This window comes from Armigeres subalbatus, chromosome 2 (genome assembly GCF_024139115.2).
Source record: "Armigeres subalbatus isolate Guangzhou_Male chromosome 2, GZ_Asu_2, whole genome shotgun sequence".
NCBI classification, from domain to species: Eukaryota; Metazoa; Arthropoda; class Insecta; order Diptera; family Culicidae; genus Armigeres; species Armigeres subalbatus.
In genome coordinates, this window is record NC_085140.1 from 126,182,088 (window position 1) to 126,205,788 (window position 23,701).

At 41.1% G+C, this 23,701-nt stretch overlaps 1 protein-coding gene across 2 annotated transcripts in view; it reads left to right on the plus strand.

Moving 5' to 3' along the window:
* The window catches only part of LOC134210817 (mitogen-activated protein kinase kinase kinase 13), a 97,365-nt gene extending 86,368 nt beyond the window's left edge, over nt 1-10,997 (plus strand). For both annotated transcript variants that reach the window (XM_062687119.1, XM_062687120.1), the window contains one exon: nt 9,811-10,997. In XM_062687119.1, coding sequence (XP_062543103.1) covers nt 9,811-10,342 — 532 coding nt within the window. In that variant the 3' untranslated portion in view covers nt 10,343-10,997. The remainder of the gene's footprint in view (nt 1-9,810) is intronic.
* Nucleotides 10,998-23,701: the final 12,704 nt, after the last annotated feature.

Here is a 23,701-nt window from a genome sequence, read left to right on the forward strand (position 1 = left end):
CAGTGACCACTTCTACACTGTGTGCGATAAAATCTGTACAAAGTGGGTGAATCACTCTCTTGGGAATTTTGCACTCATCTGGGGTACAGTAAATCAAATGATATGACCGTTATTAGATGGCGAATGTTTGGTATCAGGTGATACTATCAGCGTTGGCGTGTTGAAGAACGAACAATGATTACAATGATGATGTGGCTACTATATTTATGTGCGTATACCATGAAGCACCTGGGGCTTAGTTCTGCGCACTTTTTTCATATCTTTCTAATTGAAAGTCATTGTTGATAAATCCAAACAGTGCCCGTGCGTGAGTAAGTAGGGTAGAGTGGGTCAAGATGGATCACCTAAAAAGAATTCACAACATATTAAAAGTAAATAGTAGTTTGTGCAACTAGTTGCAAAAAGATATTTTTTCAGCACGAGTTGTACGTTTATCCAACGAAGCTTGCCGAGATGAATTATGATGGCAACTATCGGGGTAACTCGGCAGCTGAACAGGTAACTTGCGTACTGCGAAGCGCAAAAGCCTGCGTTGCACCGACTCGATTCATCCAACACCATTGTTTTTTTTTTTTTTTCCTGTTCGGGTGTTCCACTGCGACCAGTTATTAGATCTATTGTAGCGTTACCCGTATCCTTAGTGTTTAAGTGCATGTCGAATTACTCCATTACTATTGATAAGCAATGCAGTATCGGTTTCGATACAGTTGTTGTTTTGTTTTCTCAAGTGCACCATGACAAGGTCCCGCTATTTAGACCCTTCACAGAGAGCAATCCCATTGAAGGCGCGCCCCTTATCAATAGGAAATCAATCCTGTCTTGAGAAAACAGAACAGTAATACTGTTTTTGGCCATGCATCGGAGCCCTAGCCACATCCTTGTCTTGCTTCTAGAATATCACCAGTAAAGCTACAAACCCGGGATTTAGCTCTGTCTACAAGACCATTTGAAACAAGAGAATATGTTCAGTAATAAGAACTTCCGTGTGTTCCTCACACTACCATTGTTCACCAGTTCAAGAAGAGTTAGAACGTTCTTTCAGCCTAGGACCGGATACCGAGGTTTTTCAACTAATTGCTTGAAAAGTTGTTTCCGCTGCATACAGTTTAGCCTCAAACGAGAGGAATTCGAGTCTTTCCACTGTCTGCAAGGTAACATTAATTATGTTTTATTTCTGAGACTGCTGTTGGTAGCGGGGACTAAATACGATGAATCCTTAATTACCACAACTCATTGCCCTAGCTAGAAAATGGATTAAGCTAGGGCTCTGTTTGGTAGATCTTACACCGCAACACACTACGTCAAAGTGATCTACCGTGTTACGGGACAACACCATTGTTATAGTTTGGGCTCCAAAGTACAGAACAATATTATAAGATGAAGCGCGATAAAGAGCAGTAATAACACTTTTAGGCAGTAGATGTCGGTGAAATTTTTGGCGATTCTGAAGATGCATCCAAGAGATCGAGAAGCTTTAGCCACAACATACGATACATGCTGTATAAGCTGGCAATCCAAGATCACACTCAAATCCTTGATATGGTTCACGCGTGTAATATCTGCATTCAGTAAACCATAACTGGAGTGAATCGGAATTTTTTCCGCGAAAAAGAAACTACTGAACATTTCTTTGGTTGAGCCTGCACCAATTTGCGAACACTTCAAGCTGCTGCTGGAGAAAGTGACAATCTTCAGTTGAGCAAATAAGACAAAACAAGTACAATAGAAAAAGAAACGGACCCAAGTGACTACCTTGAGGTATCCCTGATGTTGAAATAAAGCTGGGTGCCTGGTTAGTGGTTATCTCCAATGACAACCGCAGTCTTCCTGTCTGTGAGGTATGAACGAAACCATCGTAGAAAGCTACCGTTAATGTCGAACTTGTTCATTTTTGCAATCACAATGTCGTGATTCACTCTATCGAATGCAGCGGCCGGGTCCGTGTAAATCACGTCAGTCTGCGCGCGTTGTACCATACTATTGGTTATATAGGAAGTCAGGCAGAGCAAGTTAGTAGCTGTCGATCGACCAGACTTGAGGTGGTCGTTATTGAGAAACGGTTTACAATGGGCCTCAAGTGGTTCTAAAATAATCAGCTCGAATAATTTGGACACAGCATTTAGCGAAGTGATCCCTTGGTTTGTGATCACGTTTGTGGTTATCGTGTGAACCGGAAACATGTTCGCAGTTTTCCAGCAAGCAAGGAAAATACCACTGTTGATAGATGATTGGAAGATAAGAAGTATCGGGGTCACCAAAATGTCCAAATGTCTTTTCAGAAGAACCGAGGGAATTCCTTGGGACCAGTAGAAAAGCTACATTTAAGCCGAGAAGAAGCGCTGATTGATAACCATCGTTGCATTAATGTCGATGACGCCAAGAGTTTGGTTGATAGTCGGAGCAGTGTTTACAGCGCTCTCGATTTCCACGATTGTTAATACCTCGTTCGAGAACGCACTCGAAAACTTCTCGGAAAAGAACGAACAGAGGTCCTGGGTCGTAGATGCCGTGTTGTCATTGAGCGTCGTGGAAGAAGGTAATCCAGATTCCTTGCGTTACTCGTTGACATATTGCCAGACGCGTTTAGGATGCGATTTGAGGTTGCGTTGATTATTAGGCTGATATCAAGAGTACCACTCCTTACTGGCACGCTTATACTCGTAATTGAGTTTAACATAATGGTTGCGAAGTGAGAGTGAACAATGCTTGGTACTTGCCTGCGAGAGGATTTTGGAAGACCTCCCAAGTAACCAAAAGTTCCTCTCAAAGTACGTTTTTTGCTTAATCAGCTTCACTGAGCTGCTTAAGCGAAAAACGTACTCTTAAAGGAACTTTTGGTTACTTGGGCTTCCCACCGACACCATACTCAGGACCAAGATGGCTGCAGGTCGTTGACGAGAAGGGCTCGACTGCGATGGGTGGTGGCTTAGAGGCTTCCATAGAGCTTACGGCGAGTGTGCGTCCCGGTGACTCGATGCAAACAGTACGGTTTGATTCGTCCGGAGAAAGTTGACTGGAAGTCGTAGATATTTCAAAACACGAAAAGTATCATCGTGTTAGCCTCATGATATACGTATGCAGAAATGGTAACTTGGCTTAGAAACCTCGCAGTTAATAACTGTGGAAGTGCTTAATGAACACTAAGCTGCGAGGCGACAATGTCCCAGTGGGGGATGTAATGCCAACGAAGAAAAAGAAGAAGAAATATTCGAGAAAGAACTGTAGTTGCCCGAATTTGAATTTAAGAGGAGGAAAGTGATTCTTCAAGGGTGTTGCAGCTCGATTTAACACGGGTGGGCGCGCTATCCTACCAACTGATTTGGATTTAAGAAGACCTCTTAGTCTTCACCGACCCCAAACACAGGACTGGGCCAGCTACTGGCTACAAAGGCTCGACTGTGAGGGGGGGATCCAAGGCTTCCATTAGGCTTTGGGGCAGTCGTGCGTCCCAGTTTCCAATGATAGTTCATTGAAGTGGAATGAAACGGCGGCTCGTTGACTACTTTATTACAGATGGTTGGCTAGAAGTCGTAGATACTTCAGGACACAAACAGTTCCAATAAGAAATGTACTTGCCCGTGTGAGGATTTCGGAAGACCTCTTCATCGACCCCAAACAGAGGCCTGGGACAGCTGGTGGTCGTTGGCCTGCATGGCTCGTACAAAATTTCAGCCAAATCGGTCAACGTTTAGGCGGAGCTAAACTTATTCAAAGTTGATATGGAAAAATGTATGAAGAAACATCAAAAAACAATAATTAAGAGCTAGAAGGCACTATTTACTATGACATTCATTCAGTTGTTGCAGATATGAATACAGAATGTTATGCTGAAAGCCGCGAGAAGATTAAAGTTATTCTTCTTCTTATTATTGACATTACATCCCCATCACACTGGGACAGAGCCGTCTCGCAGCTTAGTGTTCATTTAATCACTTCAACTGCGAGGCTTCTAAGCCAGGTTATACTATTTTTGCATTCGTATCATGAGGCTAACACGATGATACTTTTATGCCCAGGGAAGTCGAGACAATTTCCAATCCGAAAATTGTCTAGACCGGCACCGGGAATCAAAACCAGCCACCCTCAGCATGGTCTTGCTTTGTAGCCGCGCGTCTAACCGCACGGCTAAGGAGGACCCCGATTAAAGTTATTAGCATTTTAAAATGGTCATAGTTTAAAATCACACAGTTTTATCAAAATATGACCATTTCTCATCAAAACTTTAAAAATATATAATGCAAAAGTCATATAGGACAATCATGCGATTACAGGCAGAGTACTCCTTGATTCCAATCTGAGACGAAAATAACAAAGTATGAGAACTTCCTCCCCAGCAATTCCAATTTTTATCGTAACCCGAAAATAATGAGGATTATCACTCATATATTCTTGTTTACGGTCGAACGCTCTATCGAACGAAAGTTGATTACGCATTCTTGTTTACGCCAGCAAAATCAAATCAAAATCAATCAAAATCAAAATCAATCGTTTGTCCTTAAATAAGAATACGGGAATTGGATTCGTATTGGTTTTGAAATTTATTTGGATTGGAATTTGACTGGGCTTGAATTGGATATACATTGGATTTGGATTGGGCTTGCCTTGGATTCGAATTGGATTTGGACTCAATTTGGATTTTAAATGGATTGGATTTGAATTGATAAGCATTTGATACGGATTGGATTTGGACTGGATTTAAAATGGATTTGGATTGATCGTTTTGAAAATAATTTGGATTGGAATTGAAATGGGTTTGAATTGGATTTGTATTGGATTATGATTGTTTGCGGATTGGATCTGAAAAGTGTAGGGTTTGAGTAAGTTAACATCAGCGTGAGATTATACATTAACTCCTTAGCGTGTCAATCGGTGAGCAGCAAGCCATGATGACTCGACCTCTTCTCGTCAGATCTCAGATCTCCGTGGCGTGCACACGCACCGACGGAGAGCTGCTGTCATCGCATTTCGCTCCAGCCATTTGGAGCCACACATTTTGGCGATCCTGCCAGGTTGTTTTTTGTATCCTGACGCTGATTTCAAAAGGTGAGTTGATTTCAAGTGTTTAATGTGCGAAAAATACAGTATTTAAGGCCCGATGCCCACGAAGCGTCTTTTCAACGCTGCGTGCACACGGCGTTAAAAGGACGCATGTGTGCATCGGCAAAAAGCGGTAACGCAGCGTCGCCGCATCGATGCACACCTGCGTTTTTTCGACGCCACGTGCACGCAATGAAAAAACGCTACGTGGGCATCGGCCCTAATGGTTTGAAATGAATCACAAGCAAGGTGGTTTATATTGCAACAAAGCGCGTCGGGACGACCGCTTGAAAATGGATTGTGGTTTGGAAAATCACAAAGCGCGTCCACTGCAACATTCCGCCAATTACAGTATGATTTTTGCCTCACCCAAGCCCCATAACAAAAATCAGATGATTTACAAATGACTATCATTCAGTATATTTTATGCTAATTCTCTGAAAATCTATATGATTGTCATCCAGAAAACGATACATAATCATTCAGATGGTAATCATAACAAACGAATCAGTGGATGATTTTCATTTGAAAATTAACCTGATTAGCTTTCATTTGCTCAATGATAATTGTTTGAAATGGGACAGAAATGTTTATTATTAAAGGAACCTTTTTCTTCCCAAAGTAATCAAAAAATATAAAACAAATATATAAGAATTTTATAATTTCAAAATATAAAACAAATATATAATATTTTCATAATTATAATAACGTTTATTCGTATCATTATTATTCTTGATAAATGATCTTCGACATCAAGCTGAAGGAGGTAAATAAAACATGGTAGAGGAAATAAGTAACATAAGAGTGAGCGGACGTGGGGCAGTTTACAATGGTTCGCCAACTTTCCGATATCTGCGTCAGGTCTAAGGGTCAGTCTTTTTCAAAGGCTCTTCCATTTGTAGATTTTTCCTTTCGGTAAATATTATCTAGAAAAAAAAGTAATATGGAAATTATCTTAATAGAATTTCTCTATATGTATTAACTTACCCATTGGTACAAACAAATTGATCGCATGTTTATATAGGTAAACCTGCAAATTGTGTTTCGACACAAAACTTTTGTGCACATCGAACAAAACCGTCGCGAACCGACATGATTCCAAACTGAGCTCAGATGCTAGCATGATTTGTCGTCGTTGAAGCATGCTTTGAAACTGCAATAAAAAATATACTGTAGATTCTCTGCTTTATATATGCTCCTTTTTCCTGAGAGTATCTATATACATCATTAAAAAGAAATTAAACTTACCCGAAAAGGAAAAGCATTAGGTTAAATCGTGTAAACCAACTTGCGGAACGTTTTTCTTTCTTCTGCGGACTTGAAGGTAGTCATGATGTACGACGACCTAAAGCCGCAGATTCAATTTTTATATGATCAAGATAAAACGGATTATCATACTGCTCACGAATGAAATTAGATATAGAGTTAGTGTGAGTGCAAAACCAGCTATTGTTTGTCATTTTTGCATCCAACTTTTGATTTACATTAATTTCAAGTTCGTGCAGAAAATCATCCAAATGGATGTGTCATTCTGTATCAGGAAACATCAAAATAACAGTTCACTGAATGATTTTTCATACATTAACCGGCGGGTGATTTGGTTCAGTGGGAAAATGGATTGTGGTTTCGAAAATCAAAGCGCGACCACTGGAAAATGGATTGTGGTTTGGAAAATCACAAAGCGCGTCGGGACGACCGCTGGAAAATGGATTGTGGTTTGGAAAATCACAAAGCGCGTCGGGATGACCGCTGGAAAATGGATTGTGGTTTGGAAAATCACAAAGCGCGTCTGGAAGAGCGCTAGAAACTGGATTGTGGTTTGGGAAATCACAAAGCGCGTCTGGGAGACCGCTGTAAAATGGATTGTGGTTTGAAAAATCACAAAGCGCGTCGGAATGACCGTTGGAAAATGAATTGTGGTTTTGAAAATTGCAAAGCGCGTCGGGGTGACCACTGGAAAATGGATTGTGGTTTGAAAAATCACAAAGCGCATCTGAAAGACTGCCGAAAAATGGGTTTACAAACTAGAAAATCCCAGGGCGTGTCCTGGAAGCATAGATTTTGGTTAAAATGAATTTAGTTTGAAATTTATATTATTGACAGTGGGCATAAGACCATAAGTTAAGCTTATTCTAACGAAATCTGTGAGATATGGAGAACTATTATATGCCACAAAGTTGTTTGGAAGGCGAAATAGATTACATATCTTGACGTTTATTTTGGGATTTACTGACTTAGTAGTCATGGTGGAATTGCCCGTTGAATCAGATATCCGAAATAAAAAAAGTTAAAAAAAACGTTGCCAGCTTTCACAAAGCTATTAGTTTGGAGCTATTGGCTAATAGTGCTAGTTAACAGAAGTCTAAAATTGAGGTATCTCTTTATTTTTAAAAATAAATATAATTTTCTGGGCGGTTGTTCGGAAGTTTAACATCGACATGTTGAAGGTCAGCTTGGTGGTGTTACTACGCATGAGGCTGATAGTTGGATCCATAATGTGTCTTGAGAGATCAATATCATAACACTAGGTACCAACATAGATTAACATTTAAACGATACATTCTATTGACTGCAGAGTTCTACTAGGATTGAAAACCACGATGTTAAGACAGGTTTATTTTCAAGTTTAGTTTTCAAATGCAACATGTTCAACGTTCATCTTCGTCTTGCGAAAATAACTTTGAAAAAAAAACTGCGTCCAATGCTAAAGGGTTTTTTGTTGCTTTTTTTGTGAGACAAGAAGTGGAAATGCCTGAGGAAGCAAGAACGGCTGAGAAGTAGCATGCCAGACTCTCACTCAGTGGACTCGAGTTCGAGCCCTGAGTTAAACTTTTTTTTCTTTTTTTTGTGATAGTAGAAGGGGAATGTGGGGTTTGAGTAAGTTAACATCAGCGTGAGATTATACATACAGCAAGCCATGACTCGGCCTCTTCTCGTCAGATCTCCGTGGCGTGCACACGCACCGACGGAGAGCTGCTGTCATCGCATTTCGCTCCAGCCATTTGGAGTCACACAAAAAGAATTTAGATTTGATTTGGATTCGACTTGAATTTGATTTGGATGGGATTTGGATTTGAATTACATTTGGATTGGCTTCGATTTGTGTTGGATTTGGTTTAATTTTTAATTGGATTTTAATTGGACATAAATTTGAATTTGATTTACAATGCATTTGGATTGGACTTAGATTGTATTCGAATTGGATTTGTATTGGATTTGGACTCGATTTGGATTGGATTTGGATTTTACATGGATTGAAATTGAATTGGATATGCCTTTGATATGGATTAGATTTGGATTGAATTTGAATTTGATTCGTATTGGTTTTGAAATTATTTTGGATTGGAATTGGACTGGGCTTGAATTGGATTAGGATTGGATTTGGATTGGATTTAGATTTTACATGGATTGGATTTGAATTGGATAAGCATTTGATATGGGTTGGATTTGGACTGGATTTGAATTGGATTTAGATTGAATTTGGTTTGTATTGGTTTTGAAAATAATTTGAATTGGAATTGAATAGGTTTAAATTGGATTTGGATTGGTTTTGAATTGGATTTAGATTGGACTTGGATTCAGTGGCGTAGCCAAAAAATTGGTCTGGAGGGGGTTTCATGAAAAAAAAAATTTCGAAAAAAAAATTTCTTATATAAATTTTGTCTCTGAGGGGGTTTCGAATTGAATTTGTATTGGAAATGAGTTGAATTTGGACTGGGTTTAGATTGGATTTGTATTTTGGTTTGGATTGGATTTGTTTTGGATGTGAATACAATTTGAATTAGATTAAATTAGATTTGAATTAAATTTGGTTTTGATTTGAATTTGATTTGGATTGGACTTGGATTGAATTTGAATTGGATTTGGATTGGATTTGGACTCGAATATTATTTTTTTTTTCCTGGATTGAAATTAAATTGGATTTTGGTTGGATTTGAGTTGGTTTTGAGATGGATTTGTATAGGATATGAATTGGGACTGGGATTAGTTGGATTTGATTTTGGGTTTGTATTAAATTTGGATTCGTTTTTCCCAGCACCAATTAGTCAAATAACTATTTTATTTAACACAAACAATTATGCCAAAAGTCGGTTATGCCAAATGACCATCAATTTTGAGGCAGTTCACAGCTATGTCAAATGGCCTTCACGTCTAATGACCCTATGTCAAATTGCATTATGTCAATGGGCCGCTTTGTTTGGTTGTATGGAAAATGTAATTTTCGAGGAAGTGTCATTTTCGGGGAAATATAATTTTCTTTGAAAAGATATTTTTGGGGAAATATTATTTCCAGGAAAATGTTATTTTCAAGGATTTGCTTTTTTTTGTAGAATTCGAGCTATTGGTTTCGTACAATCTCAAATAACCTCAGATGAACTGAAGAATGTGAAATTTAAATTATGCCTTATGTTCGTTATGCCTAACATACATTATGTCTAATGGTATTATGCTTACCAAACTCATGCATAATCTCGCACTCTACACTACCCACGCACTTCTTGTTTTTTCGAATGACCGTCTCAACTCATCTATAATTGTCTGCTAAGGACAGAGGATATTGGTGAAAATCGATTAAGGTATTCAAAAGTTATACTGAATTGTTCATTTTGTAAATAATATAAAACTCCAATTAACTTATAAATGACCCTTCCAATCTTTCTATAATCGTTTGTTCTTGCTCGTCTAAAATTGATCCAGTATTGAACTGTTTTTTAAAGCAAATCATTTTTTTGACTCAGTTGTTATTAACATATTCTTCTCGTTTCATTCCAGCATTGCTCGACTTCCCATAAAACGTGGCCGTCGGAACAAATTGTCCCCGAGCTCTGCACTCGCCCCCAATTCCGTATCCGCCCAGGGTTATCATCATCCACCCTCCCCATCGTCCAGTGCTTCTCCGTCCTCTGTCGCCGTTGCTGGTGATGCTGCTGCGGTTGCTTCCATCGTTGGATCTATTGTGCACATAAAACACGCATCCAATGTGACCATCTCGGATGAGGACAACACCTCTGAGTACAGCCACGCTCCGTCCAGCCAGCGATCGACACTGGAGAGCAATCCAGAGATGCCCTCGGCTATCATCAAACATCATCGGATCAAGCTGCAGCAGCAGACCATGCAAAAGAGCACCACTTCGGCCAAGGATACCGACGATGATGACGACGACGACGACGATGTCGATGATGACGACTCGATCAACAACGACTCCGGTGAGTCCAGCTCAGACGAGGATAACGAAACGGCTGGGCAAGGCAAAAAGTTCCGCCGCGCCGACAAGGACGTGGAGAACGGCAATAGTTACTAAGAAGACTGTGTAAGCGCGGGACGCGAAAGCGAGTGTGATTTATGAGAGATCTTTCTTTTGTTGTCTACCTACAGCAAACTGTGTTGAGATTAGTTGTTAATTTCTTGTACTCTCTGTGGAGCAATACTATGTTTAAGATTGTTTTCGTTCGTAAATGTGTCCATTCCCTGGGGTTTCGGTCCAAAGGAACGAATCCCCTTTTCTCTGTTCCATTCCGTTTCAGCATTGTGAGAAAAGACTTTAATATATAATAAGCGATATTACGCCGAATAATATTACCTTTATTATATATTAATCGAGATATGATGAATGTGAGCAGTAAAGTAGGTAGAGATTAGGTGTCGAAAAAATACAGCAGGAATTATGTTAAGGGTAATATATTGTATTGAGAAAATACGGGCCTATCGGCTCTTAGTGAGGGCTGAAGTAGCATAATTAAGCTACCCTAAATTGTATGAAAAATACCTACGTGAGAGTTCTATTCCCTCAAATTGTGTAAATTATTAGTTTTTACAACTCTGAGTTCATGAAAGTGATACAAATCGTGATTATTGTTTGTGTACAAGCCTAGAGATACGCATGGGAAGAAAATCGAGTGAAGTGTAAAAATAAATTATAGAAGCTAAATTATAAACGAAAGGCATATGCCCCACTATATCTATAATTATCATTCAACACAATTTCGTCCGACACTGTAAATTAGGAAACCGTCAGAATTTTATTTCCGTTGCCTTTTTCTTATTGGTTGAATTATCTCATTTTTCTGGTGCAGCAATTTTATGTTAAATCGGTGCTCATCAAGGCCTCCAAATCAATCTTTTGTGTTTATTCGATAGTTTTTGATGTGTACTCTACTATGCGTGCAGATTGAGATGCAAAACTATTACAAACGATATCCTTTCTGGATATACATATTGTAATTGTTAGGTACTTTAATCGTACACGATTGTTCAATTTAGTCATTTTTGAAATTTCATCTGTTCCCCTCGTTAGTAAACGTGTGTCAAAGATTACCACTTTATAGCTATCGAATAAATTCATAAGCAATTGAATTTTGGAGACTCTCCCCTAAACAGTCCTGCTTCTACTAAAAGCTTCACAGCTGAAAGCATTTTCATATTTTTATTTAAAAAAACAACACCCACTCAAACAACTTTATCGCACGAACTGTAGAAAATCGAAATTGGTACCTGCTGAGACTTTTTAGTCGACGACACACTCTCAATTACCACAGTTACAATCTATATTTGACTTGCTTTGAAACATAGTTGCTTCCTTCTTCTGCGAGAATTACAAACAATAGTCAACTATTTCTACACAATTAGGAGAAAATGACTGTAGAACCTGCAAGCTAGCTTTTATATAGAGGATTGAATAGTAATACACAAAAAACGAAAGACTATTTTTGGAACAGTATTTTTTCGGTTGCAACTTTTGATTGCAAACACAATGAATAGCTTTTTAGAAGAATTATAATCGAAGAGAAACACCAAAACCGACATTTCTAATAGCAAACAGATTAAATTGAAGAGTGAAAATCTAAATTGACAACAGCTAACGACTTAAAAAAAATGTTTCGATGTTATCCATAGTATAACCCCGTTCGGCGTTGAATTTCTTAAGAAAATGCAAACAATTTAGCCAATCTATTCAGCTGAAAACCGTTGACCCATGTCTAATAAGATGAGCGAAATTGAATCCTTGTTGAAAATTTACAGTTTATATCTACTAAATTCCAAACCTGAATAAAACCAACATTCGTATTACTCATAGAATGAAGTAAATTTATGCTGAGCAACGTATACTTAGTGCGAGCGTATAACTATTACTAGCAGAACAACTAAACAAACAAACAAATAACCTAAGCTAAGCAGACAGACGGAAAAATGGAAGAAAATTAAATTCACCGTTGTAGACTTTTGAACAAACCCTGCATGTAACTCTCACTGTAAAACGTAGTACTCTGATCTATTTCAGACAAGAAGAAAGATGGAAAAATGGCAACCGGTAAATAAATACAAACAAGTAAAATCGAACTGTTTATTGTTTCTATTTTCGAATTTCCCTCGTAATTTTTGCCTTTCTCGTGTACTAAGAAAACGTAATAGCTATTGTAGAGAAGGTGGTTCTACTTGTTTGAAGAAACTTCTGAGGATTTAAGGAAAGACGTCCCAAGTTAGCGATTGCAAATTAACGAATGAATATTTATTTTCAATCAACAAATTATGTTACTAAGGGGTTTCTAGGATAGCGTTGAGTATTACTGATTAGCTACTCGATTAGGTAGAACCCCTTTCAATTAGTCAGTCCAAGGCTTGTTCGAAGAGTTTTGAATCTTGAGAATTCCAATGCCTTGGTGAACATATCTGCTAGTTGGTCCTGGGTCTTGATAGGTTCTATTTTTAGAGATCCAGAAGCCACATGATCACGTAAGAAATGATATTTAATATCTATGTGTTTCGTCCGCTTTGTTTCAAAGTTCTTCGCCATACAGATTCAACCTCTGTTGTCCTCATAGATGTCAGTTGATTTGATAGCTTCTTGCAGGTCCTCTAGAATCCCTTGAAGCCAAATTGCTTCAGTGACAGTCATGCTTGAAGAAACATATTCAGCTTCACTGGATGACGTTGCTACGGTAAGTTGTTTTTTGCTGCACCAGGAAAAAGAACAGCCAAACACCTTGAACAGGTAACCGCTCTCCGATTTTCGATCGTTTGTGTCCGACACCCAATCCGCATCTGCATATCCAATCAATGATGAACTCGATTCGTCCCATTGGAATAATAGTTTTATGTCTCTTGTTCCCTGTATATACCGAACCACTCGCTTTAGTGCTTGTCAATGTTGAGATTTAGGAATTTGCTGAAAACGACCCAAGTATCCAATCGGAAAAGAAATATCTGGTCGCACGCATAGCATGAGGACATGAGGTACATCAGCGATCCCAACGTTTCCCGGTATGGTTCATCGATATGTTGTCCCGTCAGGTCTAGTGACAATCCCTTTTCCATCCGAACTCTGCATTCACTCATCCCAAAACGTTTCATCAATCCGTCGATACTTGCTGAATCACTCCGTATTCATAGTTGTAATCTACCTTGATTCCTAAGAAATGACGAAGTTCTCCATAGTCAAACATTTCAAAAAGCTTGGCCAGGTCTCAGTTTCCGAATCGATGAAAGATTTCGACCTGCAACCAACAGATCATCCAAGTCTAAGGCCAGGCCAGGTCTCAGGTCCCAGGCCAGGGCATGTCACATCTGGACATTTGCATAAAATGAATCGCCAGAAGTTTCTCCGTAACCAACAAAGTAATCCATAAACTTATCGGGGAGCGTGCGCTCCCTTTCGCTGCCCCTCATTCGCGTTTGTCCGCTGGACTCGCAATGTTCTAAGTGCGAAGGGAGCGCTGACAGTGGTGGATCATCTTGTTAGATTTGAAAATCGTTCCTTTGTCAGGACCATTACTAAAATTTTCAAAGGGTTTGATTTGTCGTGTTCGAATGTGATGCTTGAATTTGCGAAAAGATTTATCTTTATACTTTACATAATATTGAGAGAAGTTTGCACCACATTATTGAACTGGCATCCCTGTCAGTCTAACGTGAATTCAGCCCCTTTCAGAGAAAACGCTTGTACTTATGTTTTTTAAACGTCATGTTGTTCACCTTGAATAAAATACGAAACAAGAATCGGTCGTGTCACGTTTATTTTCACTTCGTAAGAATTCTCCGTAAAAACCAGAATAACTACACTCTGCTACCTGTCCGCCCACAGGTTATGGACCCAGAGTACGCGCAGCTAGAAAATATCCGGTCGTAGTGTTTCGTTTTCCGGGAGAATCGGTAGAAAATAAGTTTTTGCCTTTCTCGTATACTAAGTATACGTAAAGGCTATAATTTCACTCCAAAACCAAACTTTTGATAGAAGGCTCGGAGACCCATAGTGTTATATACCAATCGACTCAGCTCGACGAATTGAGGTGATGTCTGTTTGTGTGTATGTATGTATGTGTGTGTGTGTGTATGTGTACAAATTTTGTAGACACACTTTTTGGAACTTAGCATTACCTGATTTACTCGCAACAAGTCGCATTCGACGGGAATGCGGTCCCATTGTTTGCTATTGAAAATTGGCCTGATCGGACATTGCATTTCGAATTATTAAAAATCCATGGTTTTTCCCCAGGGTCCCCCCTTGGAAAAAAAATTTCAAAAACGAAAAAAATTTTTTTTTCAAGAATGGTGGAAATGCATAGTAATTAATGCAAAAACATGCAAAATGATAGAAAATATGCGATCTATCCCCCTAAAGTGCTTTTTTGACCTTTCCTATGTGATTTTTTCAGTACATTTTACGATGCACGAGAAAGGCATCATCGCCGCTAGGTGGATTAATCTGGGTTTTTTTTCGTCGGAGTGAGCGCAGGCGTCCGCATCAGTAAAACAAAATGGCTGATCAGGCACGGTTTCCATTTCCAAGATTGAACAACCACAATTTCCAAACGTGGAAGTTCAAAATGGAAATGATGCTTGTACGCGACGAGCTATGGTATGTCATCGGTGACCAGAGGCCCCCGGCAACAGAGGATGAGGACGTTTTGGCCAAATGGGACAGAGATGATCAAAGGGCTCGTGCGACAATTTGTTTGTGTCTTGACGACGGACAATTGAGTTTGGTACGGAATGCAGAAACTGCAGAGGAAGTGTGGTCTGCACTAAAGAAGTACCATGACAAAACTTCGGACGTGTACCTGCTCAAGAAGCTGACGCAGCTTGAACTGACCGACGATGGTGACATGGAGGACCTTTTGCAAATATTTAGCGATTGCGGGTTGCCACGGTAATATGTATCGTTTGTGTACCCCTGAGAGGGCAATGGCAAGTATACAGCCGTCGCATACGCCAAACTGTGTGCATACCTGGCATAGGCGGCTAGGGCATCGTGATCCGGAAATTGTGCGATCCATTCCCATGAAAGGACTAGCGGACGGCATTAAGGTGGTTGATTGCAATGTACATGCAGTATGCCAGTGCTGCCTCAAAGGAAAGATGGCTCGAAAGCCGTTCCCGAAGCAGTGTGATCGTGGATCGAAAGCTATATTGGATTTGGTGCACATGGATCTCAGTGGGCCAATGGTGAGTACTCCCAGCGGAAACAGATACTACCTTTCCATTGTTGACGACTTCTCTCGAATGTCGTTTACCTATTTACTGCGGCGTAAGTCTGATGCTGTGGAGAAAATTAGGGACTTCATTGCGTTCAGTAAGACACAGATCGGAAAAGTTCCGCGAGTTCAATCAAACGGAGGTGGAGAGTTTGTTGGCAAAGATTTGCAGTCAAGGGATAAAAAGCCAGTTTTCGGCACCATACTCGCCGCAACAAAACGGCGTAGCCGAAAGAAAAAATCGCTATCTCAAAGAAATGACGTTATGTCTGTTACTGGAAGGAGGCCTGGAAGAAAAATACTGGGGAGAAGCGGTGCTTACAGCGACGTACGTCCAAAACCGGCTCCCGTCGCGTGTCACAGGAATGAGCCCCTTCGAGTGTTGGTTTGGTAGAAAGCCGTCATTAGGGCACTTCCGAATTTTCGGTAGCGACGCCTGGGTACAGATACCCGCGGAACGTAGGAAGAAAATGGAACCGAAGGCCCGTCTGCTGACATTTGTTGGCTATTCAAACGAGCAGAAAGCATATCGTTTCCTCGACAAAACTACAGGGCGCATTACGGTGAGTCGAGATGTTAAATTTCTTGAGGATATGGCAATGGACCGGAGAATCGAGAGGGATGGTCGAAATGTACAACGAGATGAACAGGAGTCAATGGTTGAGTTACCACCGCTACGTTCCAGAGACGAACAACCGAAAACCAATGATTCAATCGAAGATGTAGAAGACTTGTTGGGTTACGAAAGTGCCGAAGATTTATACCTGGGAGAAAACCAAGAAGAAGCAACAGTCGCTGGGTACCGTCGTATGGAGGTGAGGCACCTAGATGTAAAGGCAGCATACCTTTATGGGACACTGCTGGAGGAAGTGTACATTTATCAGCCCCCGGGATACGCTGTACCAGGTAAAGAACAATTTACGGTCTCAAACAGGCCGCTAGAACATGGCACCGTACGATAACCGACATACTACAGATGATGGGGTTTACACAGTGCAAGTCGGATTCGTGTCTCTATCGTAAAAAGTGCGGGGGAGAGTGGATATACCTTCTCATCTACGTTGATGATATTTTGGTCGTCTGCAAACGAGAGAGTAGCATCAAGGAAATCGAGCTAGAGCTACAGAAGAAGTTGAAGATTACGAAGCTCGGAGACGTGTCTTGTTTTCTAGGCATACGAGTATGGAGAGACCAGGATGGATTTTTCAATCTCAGTCAAGACGCATTCATCAAGAAGGTAGCAAAGAACTTTGGACTCGACAGTGCTAAAGGTTCGAAATTTCCAATGGATACGGGGTATTTCAAAATCAGACAACAGAGCGAGCCACTACCAAACAACGCTGATTACCAACGTTTAATTGGAAGCCTTTTGTATATAGCAACTCACAGTCGGCCCGACATAGCTGCCTGTGTTGGAATTTTGTCGATTGGACAGAAGCAAGAAGAGTCGTTCGCTATTTGTTACACACTGTCGACTATGGATTAAGACTAGGAGCACACGACAAGGAATTGAAGCTATTTGGTTATTGCGATTCGGATTGGGCCGGTGACAGCAGTGACCGAAAGTCGTGCAGCGGATATCTGTATTGTGTAGGAGGAGCTACTGTGAGTTGGATCAGTCGCAAGCAAAGCTGTGTAGCCACATCCACAATGGAGGCAGAATACGTTGCGCTATCTGGTGCAACGCAGGAAGCGGTATGGCTCCGTGGTTTGTTGAATGAGCTGGGCGAAAAGCAGATGCAAGCTACTATCATATACGAAGATAACCGCAGCTGTTTGGATTTCGTTGCGCTTGACCACCAGAAGAAGCGGTCCAAACATATCGACATCCGTTATCACTACACAAGAGACGTTTGTGCTTCTGGTGAAATTGATCTACAGTTCTGTGCTTCAGAAGAAATGATAGCGGACATCCTTACCAAACCGCTTGGTACGGAAGGAGTGCGGAAGTTCACCACGATGATGAGCCTGGTACCTAATCTGGGCAAACTAGGCTGAATCCCCGAGGAGGAGTATTGAACTGGCATCCCTGTCAGTCTAACGTGAATCCAGCCCCTTTCAGAGAAAACGCTTGTACTTATGTTTTTTAAACGTCATGTTGTTCACCTTGAATAAAATACGAAACAATAATCGGTCGAGTCACGTTTATTTTCACTTCGTAAGAATTCTCCGTAAAAACCAGAATAACTACACTCTGCTACCTGTCCGCCCACACACATTACTAAGCACATTCCCATGGTGACTGTCAAAAATTGGATAGCGTCGTTCTTCACCTCTGTGCCGACCGTCAGCAGGTAGATGCAAAAGAAAATTATACACAAGGATGCGCCTTTCCAAATATTAAACACAATCTAGTAATAAAATTTCACTTTCCAATGCAATTTTCTGTTCCTGTAAAGAATATTCGTCACATATCCAGTGTCTTCCATTTAAAATATTGATCCGCATTATGCGCCTCGATACATATCCGCGGACGATTGTTGCGGATGGCCACTCAATGCCTCACCACGATTTGCTGTACTGCTGTACACTTGAACTTGAGTACTGCTGATAAAGACCACGCAATAATGATTTTGCAGCGACACGCCTATACGAGCAGCATCGATATCGATGCTGGAACCACAACCCGCTGGACGCAACAGACTTTGACGACTGCCATTGATGCCGATGCAGGGACCGCTGCGTCCAAGGAATCTCGAACAATAGGGCTCGCGCGCGTGTGAAAGCTGGTTTCTTGTATTCAATATGGTGAGCCCGATGCCCAGCCCCTTTGTTAATATTTGTGGGAGCAAGTTTTATGTGCACTCATTACGAATAACAAAGGGGCGGAGCTAACCAGCTTATTTCATTGGATGCAAGAAAGCAGCTTTCCCGCGCGCGCGAACCACTTTGTTCGAGAATTCACAGAGAGCGGTCCAACGCGGTTCCAGCATCACAACCGGCAACCAGTTAATTCGAGATTCTTTGGAGAGCGTAAATAAGCTTTGCTTGATGTAAATAAGCGTGTGGCCGTCGTCAGCAACATCATCAAGATTTCGAAATTCATCCAATATTGATTCTCGCATAGGGAAGATCCATTAATTACGTAACGCAAAAATTGGGCATTTTAAACCCCCCCCCCCCTTTATGTAACCTTTTTGTATGAAACATCTTAAATTTTTGTATTGATCGCCACACTTTGCCCAACCCCCTCACCCCGTCTAAGCGTTACGTAAATTGTGTACGCTCCCATACTGATAGTGAATGGCGCACTTAATCGGTCCCTTTTTAGGACCATCATTTTGTAAAGAAGCAGGTTTTGTTCGCTGTATTGGAAATTGTCGCAAAAGTAAAATTTTCTCACAATGTTCTTCCTTTCGTTTTGGTGGTGTTAGTGACGGGGAATTTTTGCCAGTGGCGGCCGATGAGTAGTTGCTGCAGAATTTTTTTCACTGAGATGACATCTGTAGCAAGTACCTAAGCGGTAAATTATTGAGTGGCTGTCGTCGGTGACAGCAGAATTGTGCAAGTGTAATTTTCTCTTCCATTTTTCATTCGCTGCCGTCAAATCTGCTCTACTAAGATTTGTAACTACAGCAACCGTTCGCTAACTGGGCTAAAACACCAGCCCAGTTACCGAACGCCGCTTTTTAACTGGGCTGACGAGGGAATTTGCAATGCATTGTTGTGATCGTGTTTTACATGAAGCTTAAATAATATACCATTCAGAATCCCCTCGTCACCGAGTCTTTGTTGTTGTTTTTTGACAGATAACTGCTTTTCACTGGGCTTTGGCCCAGTTAGCGAACGCCCAGTTAAAAAACAGTCCAGTTAAAAAGCGCCCAGTTAGCGAACTGTTGCTGTACACGATGATTTTCATCACAACCGCAACGCGGGAGAGCAGGTTTTTGAATTGACTTGAGACGACGTCTGCGAAGGTAGCGGTCCAAGTAACATCTGTAATGGTCGTCGGTGGTGTTTCAAGAAAATGTTTATGCTGAGAACCGATTATGATAATTTTTGGTTGGCTTGGTTGGTTGGTTTGGTTGGATCGCGATTATATCATGTATACAACCTAATAATCATATGATATTACGATACTCATTGCACTAAGAGTTTACGTCGTTTACGTCGAGCGGTCGTGCCTTGTACACAACCCTTTTATTTTTTTTTGCAAGGGTTAAAGGACATTAAAAATCTGTGCGACAGACACCTGAGCATCCATACTATGCTCGAAGGCGAACAGGGCTGGGCTTCTGCCCGACCTGCTAAAAATGTGCTTCCCGGATAAATCCTGGTCCCTTCTCCTTCTTGCCTCAATTCCCCCGGGACCACGGGATGCTACCCCCCACGACTACTTCAGGAGAAGGGAGGGGGGTCTGCTGTGCTCATGCACTTCTTCTAAAATTCTGGTCCCTAGATTAGGCTAGTTCGCCGACTGGCTGTCCGCAGGTTGGCGGTTCGAGTGCCGAGGTCGGTCCGACGATTCCGGTTGGCAGAAGACTTCCGATTAGCTGGCGCCCCGACGACCCGAGACCAAACACTGCTCACTGTTGTGGATTTCCCTCCAAACCGACGCTTATTTGCAGGTCCCTTCTCCATCGACGCAGCAGCTCTGACAATATTTGCGTCACGACTCCGCTTACCTTCATCGCGACACATTCGCTCTGCGATGTTGTTCTCCCTTATGGGAGGCATTCTTCTTCGTGCTTCTGCAAACCTCGGGCAATCGAATACCGCGTGCTCTGAAGTCTCCTCTACGTTGTTACACGCCGGGCAGAATGGCGATGACGCATGGCCACACATATGGACAGGAACTGTGTAAAGTAAAAGTTCACCTCACCATGCTCCCTATTCACCCACGTCGACACGTTGGGGATAAGCCGGTGGGTCCACCTTATATTATCCGCATTGTCCCACTCATGCTGCTACTTTACCATAGAGTCCAGTCTCACCGTCTTCCTCACATTTCTGGTATCTCTCCGTTGGTAACACTCGATATCCTCGGCTAGGGTTATGCAGATTGGAATCATCCCTGCGATAACACAAACTGCCTCCGACGAAATGGTTCGGTACGCACTCGCGACTCGAACGGCCATTAGGCGAAACACGCTGTTCAACTTTCTGCGGTTATGTTTTGTCTTGAGCGCAGCTTCCCAGGCTGGAACTCCGTACCTCAGTATCGAGGATAATGTCGGTCGTTGATCATCACTCCTAGATGGCTCAAAGCCCGCACGGACGGTATGTCGTACCCTCTGCATGGTAATCTGCATAAGCTGGATCCTTCGGCAGTTGCCAACCAGCATCACTTCTGTTTTGTGGTGAGCAAGCTGCAGCTTGACTCCATTCCAGAGTCTCTTAATTCTCGTGTATACATGGATAAGACAGTGTGCCATGAGCTACAAAAGCTCACGTAGCATCGATTCAGTGCGACGAGAGAAGCTAGCGCGCACATAAAATAACTAAATGAGCGCGTATCAATGTACGTCTCATGAGTCTCATCTCATGTGCTAGGAATGCATAGCTGGCGTTACTTAGGCGACGATATTATTGAATGAAAATTTCCCGCCAAAGCTGTTTTGCGCACCTCCACTGTTGTTTGTTAAGGTTTGCCATGACAAACAGCACATCAGCTGATCGCATTGAGATGTCTCAATGCGACTCACCAATGTTAATGTGAGGTACACCAGCTTCGTGAGACTCGCATGCGCTAAATTTTAAGTGCGCGTAGCAGTCGTTGCTCAATCTCCCTTTTTTGTACGCGTGCATGATGTCTGATCCATTCATCCAGTTTTTCCAACGACTCTCCGGTTATCGTAAGGGGTCGTACACTTATTACGTAAGCAATTTTTCTGGGTTTGTCGACCCTCCCTCCCCCCATGTAAGATTTTTTTCATACAAATGATTTTTTATTTATATGGAGCGTAAGATATTGACCCCCCTCCCCCCATTAGTGCTTACGTAATATGTGTACGGCCCCTAAGGACGACATCGTCCGCGAATCCTAAGATCTTCACGCCGGAACACCCGCCGTAACCCTAATCGACTTCTGCCCCGAATTCGTTTCGTAAACCACAATCCGGTTCTGGAAGTAACTTTTAAGAATTTTATACAAGTAGTCAGGGACCCGCATACCGTGCAGCGCTTCGGTGATGGCCTCCCAGCTGGCACTGTTAAAAGCGTTTTTGACGTCAATCGTTACTACAGCGCAGAATCGATTGCCGCGCCACTTTTTCTTGTACGCTCTCTCTGCATCTTCAATGAACGTCCTGATTGCATCCACCGTCGATCTGCCTTTTTTTGAATCCGAACTGCTTTTCCTATAAGCCGATCTCGCCATCCGTGAACCGCGTCAGCCGCAGCCGATTAGTGATGAACTTTATTTAAATTAAAAATCACGTTAGGCCGATACAAATATTTAAAAACAATTATGTCTCCCCCTCTTCGGATTTTTTTTGCCCAAAAAATATATTCTGAGAGGGCAACTACAAAAAATTTGGATGATTTTGAAAATTTTCAAAACATTTTTTAACAAATCCGAGGAGTTTTATTGATTTTTTACATTTTAATATTTATTTTTTATTATCCCCCCCCCCTAACCTTTCGGAGACCTGTAAGACATAATTTAAATTAAATATTTGTAACGGCCTTATGAGGAAATAAAAAAATGTGTCAGACGATTAAAGATAATCCTTTCCACGAACTTCCCCAATGTATCCAGCAGGCATATGGGCCTATACGATGCTGGATTCCTGTCTGTGTGTATGGGTGTGTATCACATCTCTTCATGTTTTCCCCTAAAAGTCGTTGTTCTACAAAAATCCTTAATTTATTACAAATCATTGCTAGTTTATTAGATTATCTTCTTTTTTTTCCTGGACATTTGAGTAATATAAATGCTAATGTGCGATTAGAATTTCTTCAAACAAGTTATTCGAACGAAGAAGCATTAGTTTTCGATGATATTTGTTGCTTTACAACAAACGACTTCTATCAGGTACTTCATTCAGTGTAGGTTCATCGAGGAGCTGTAGACCATTAAGTATCAAGTATCAAGTACATAAGTGCTAGTCCTGCATGGGAATATGTTTGCATTGCATGCGAATGTATTGGCTTGCGGCTTTCCTTTGTCGGTAGGTTCTCTATAAGCTGGTTCGAACAGACCCTGACATACCTTAAACGAAGTGAGCTATAGCTAAGGTTCATTGTACGACCACTTCACATGCGCAGTGAAATTAATCGATATAAGTTCGCCGTTGTACGTAGTTGAATACTTACAAAACGTTCATTAGTCCGGTGATTATCTGCAGACAGGAGACTTGGACAATATGGAAAGTACTGCAAAACAAAAGTGGGTTGCATATGGAAGACGGTGCACAGAATGGGCTGCCACTGGAACTCGAACATTAAAAAAAACCTAATTCTTTATTAGGTGTTAACATTCTATGATCAAATATTGAACTCAAGCAGGGTTGTTAATCGATAAATCAACGTCGATAAATTAACGCCAACTACGATAACGATAACAGTTTTTCGATGATTTTGCGTTAACGATAATAAGAGAGTTTATTTAGCGTTATCGTTAACGTGAATTCGATAATTTATCGATAATTATCGAGTTAACTGTAACATATTTTTAGCATAAATGAATCAATAATTCCAAAAACATTATAAAAATTATTTGAATGACCTGGGAAAATAATGTAAGTTGTCCATGTCTTCAAAACCACAAGACTAATCACTACATGACTTTTCCTGATATAAGAGTGACCTCCAGAACTTTTTGGGTTTCTTTTTAAATAGGATAACATTTAGAAAGCTTTCTTGAAAATCTTAATATTTTTTAAAACAAATAATACTGTTGTCTCAGGTGAGCCAGCCAAAAATTAGAAGCTTCACAAATAAAGATAATAATATAAATATCTTGGAGCTAGCAGCATCGTAAGGTGGTTTCTGAACCACCAGAATTATAACATGCGAAACAAACGAAATAATAGGATTAAGTCAACCGGGAATGAAATCCACAGAGCCTAATCCGTTTTGGTACTCGAATTACAAGGGGTAGGTGAAAACTTAGCGATTTTGCTGAGGACGAGCCAACAATAATTATCCTTCGTAAGGACATACAAAAAAGCCGAAATCATCAAAACCATATGACTTTATATGGAATATTAGCGTATCGCATGCTTTATGAGTTTTTCACCTATTCGTAA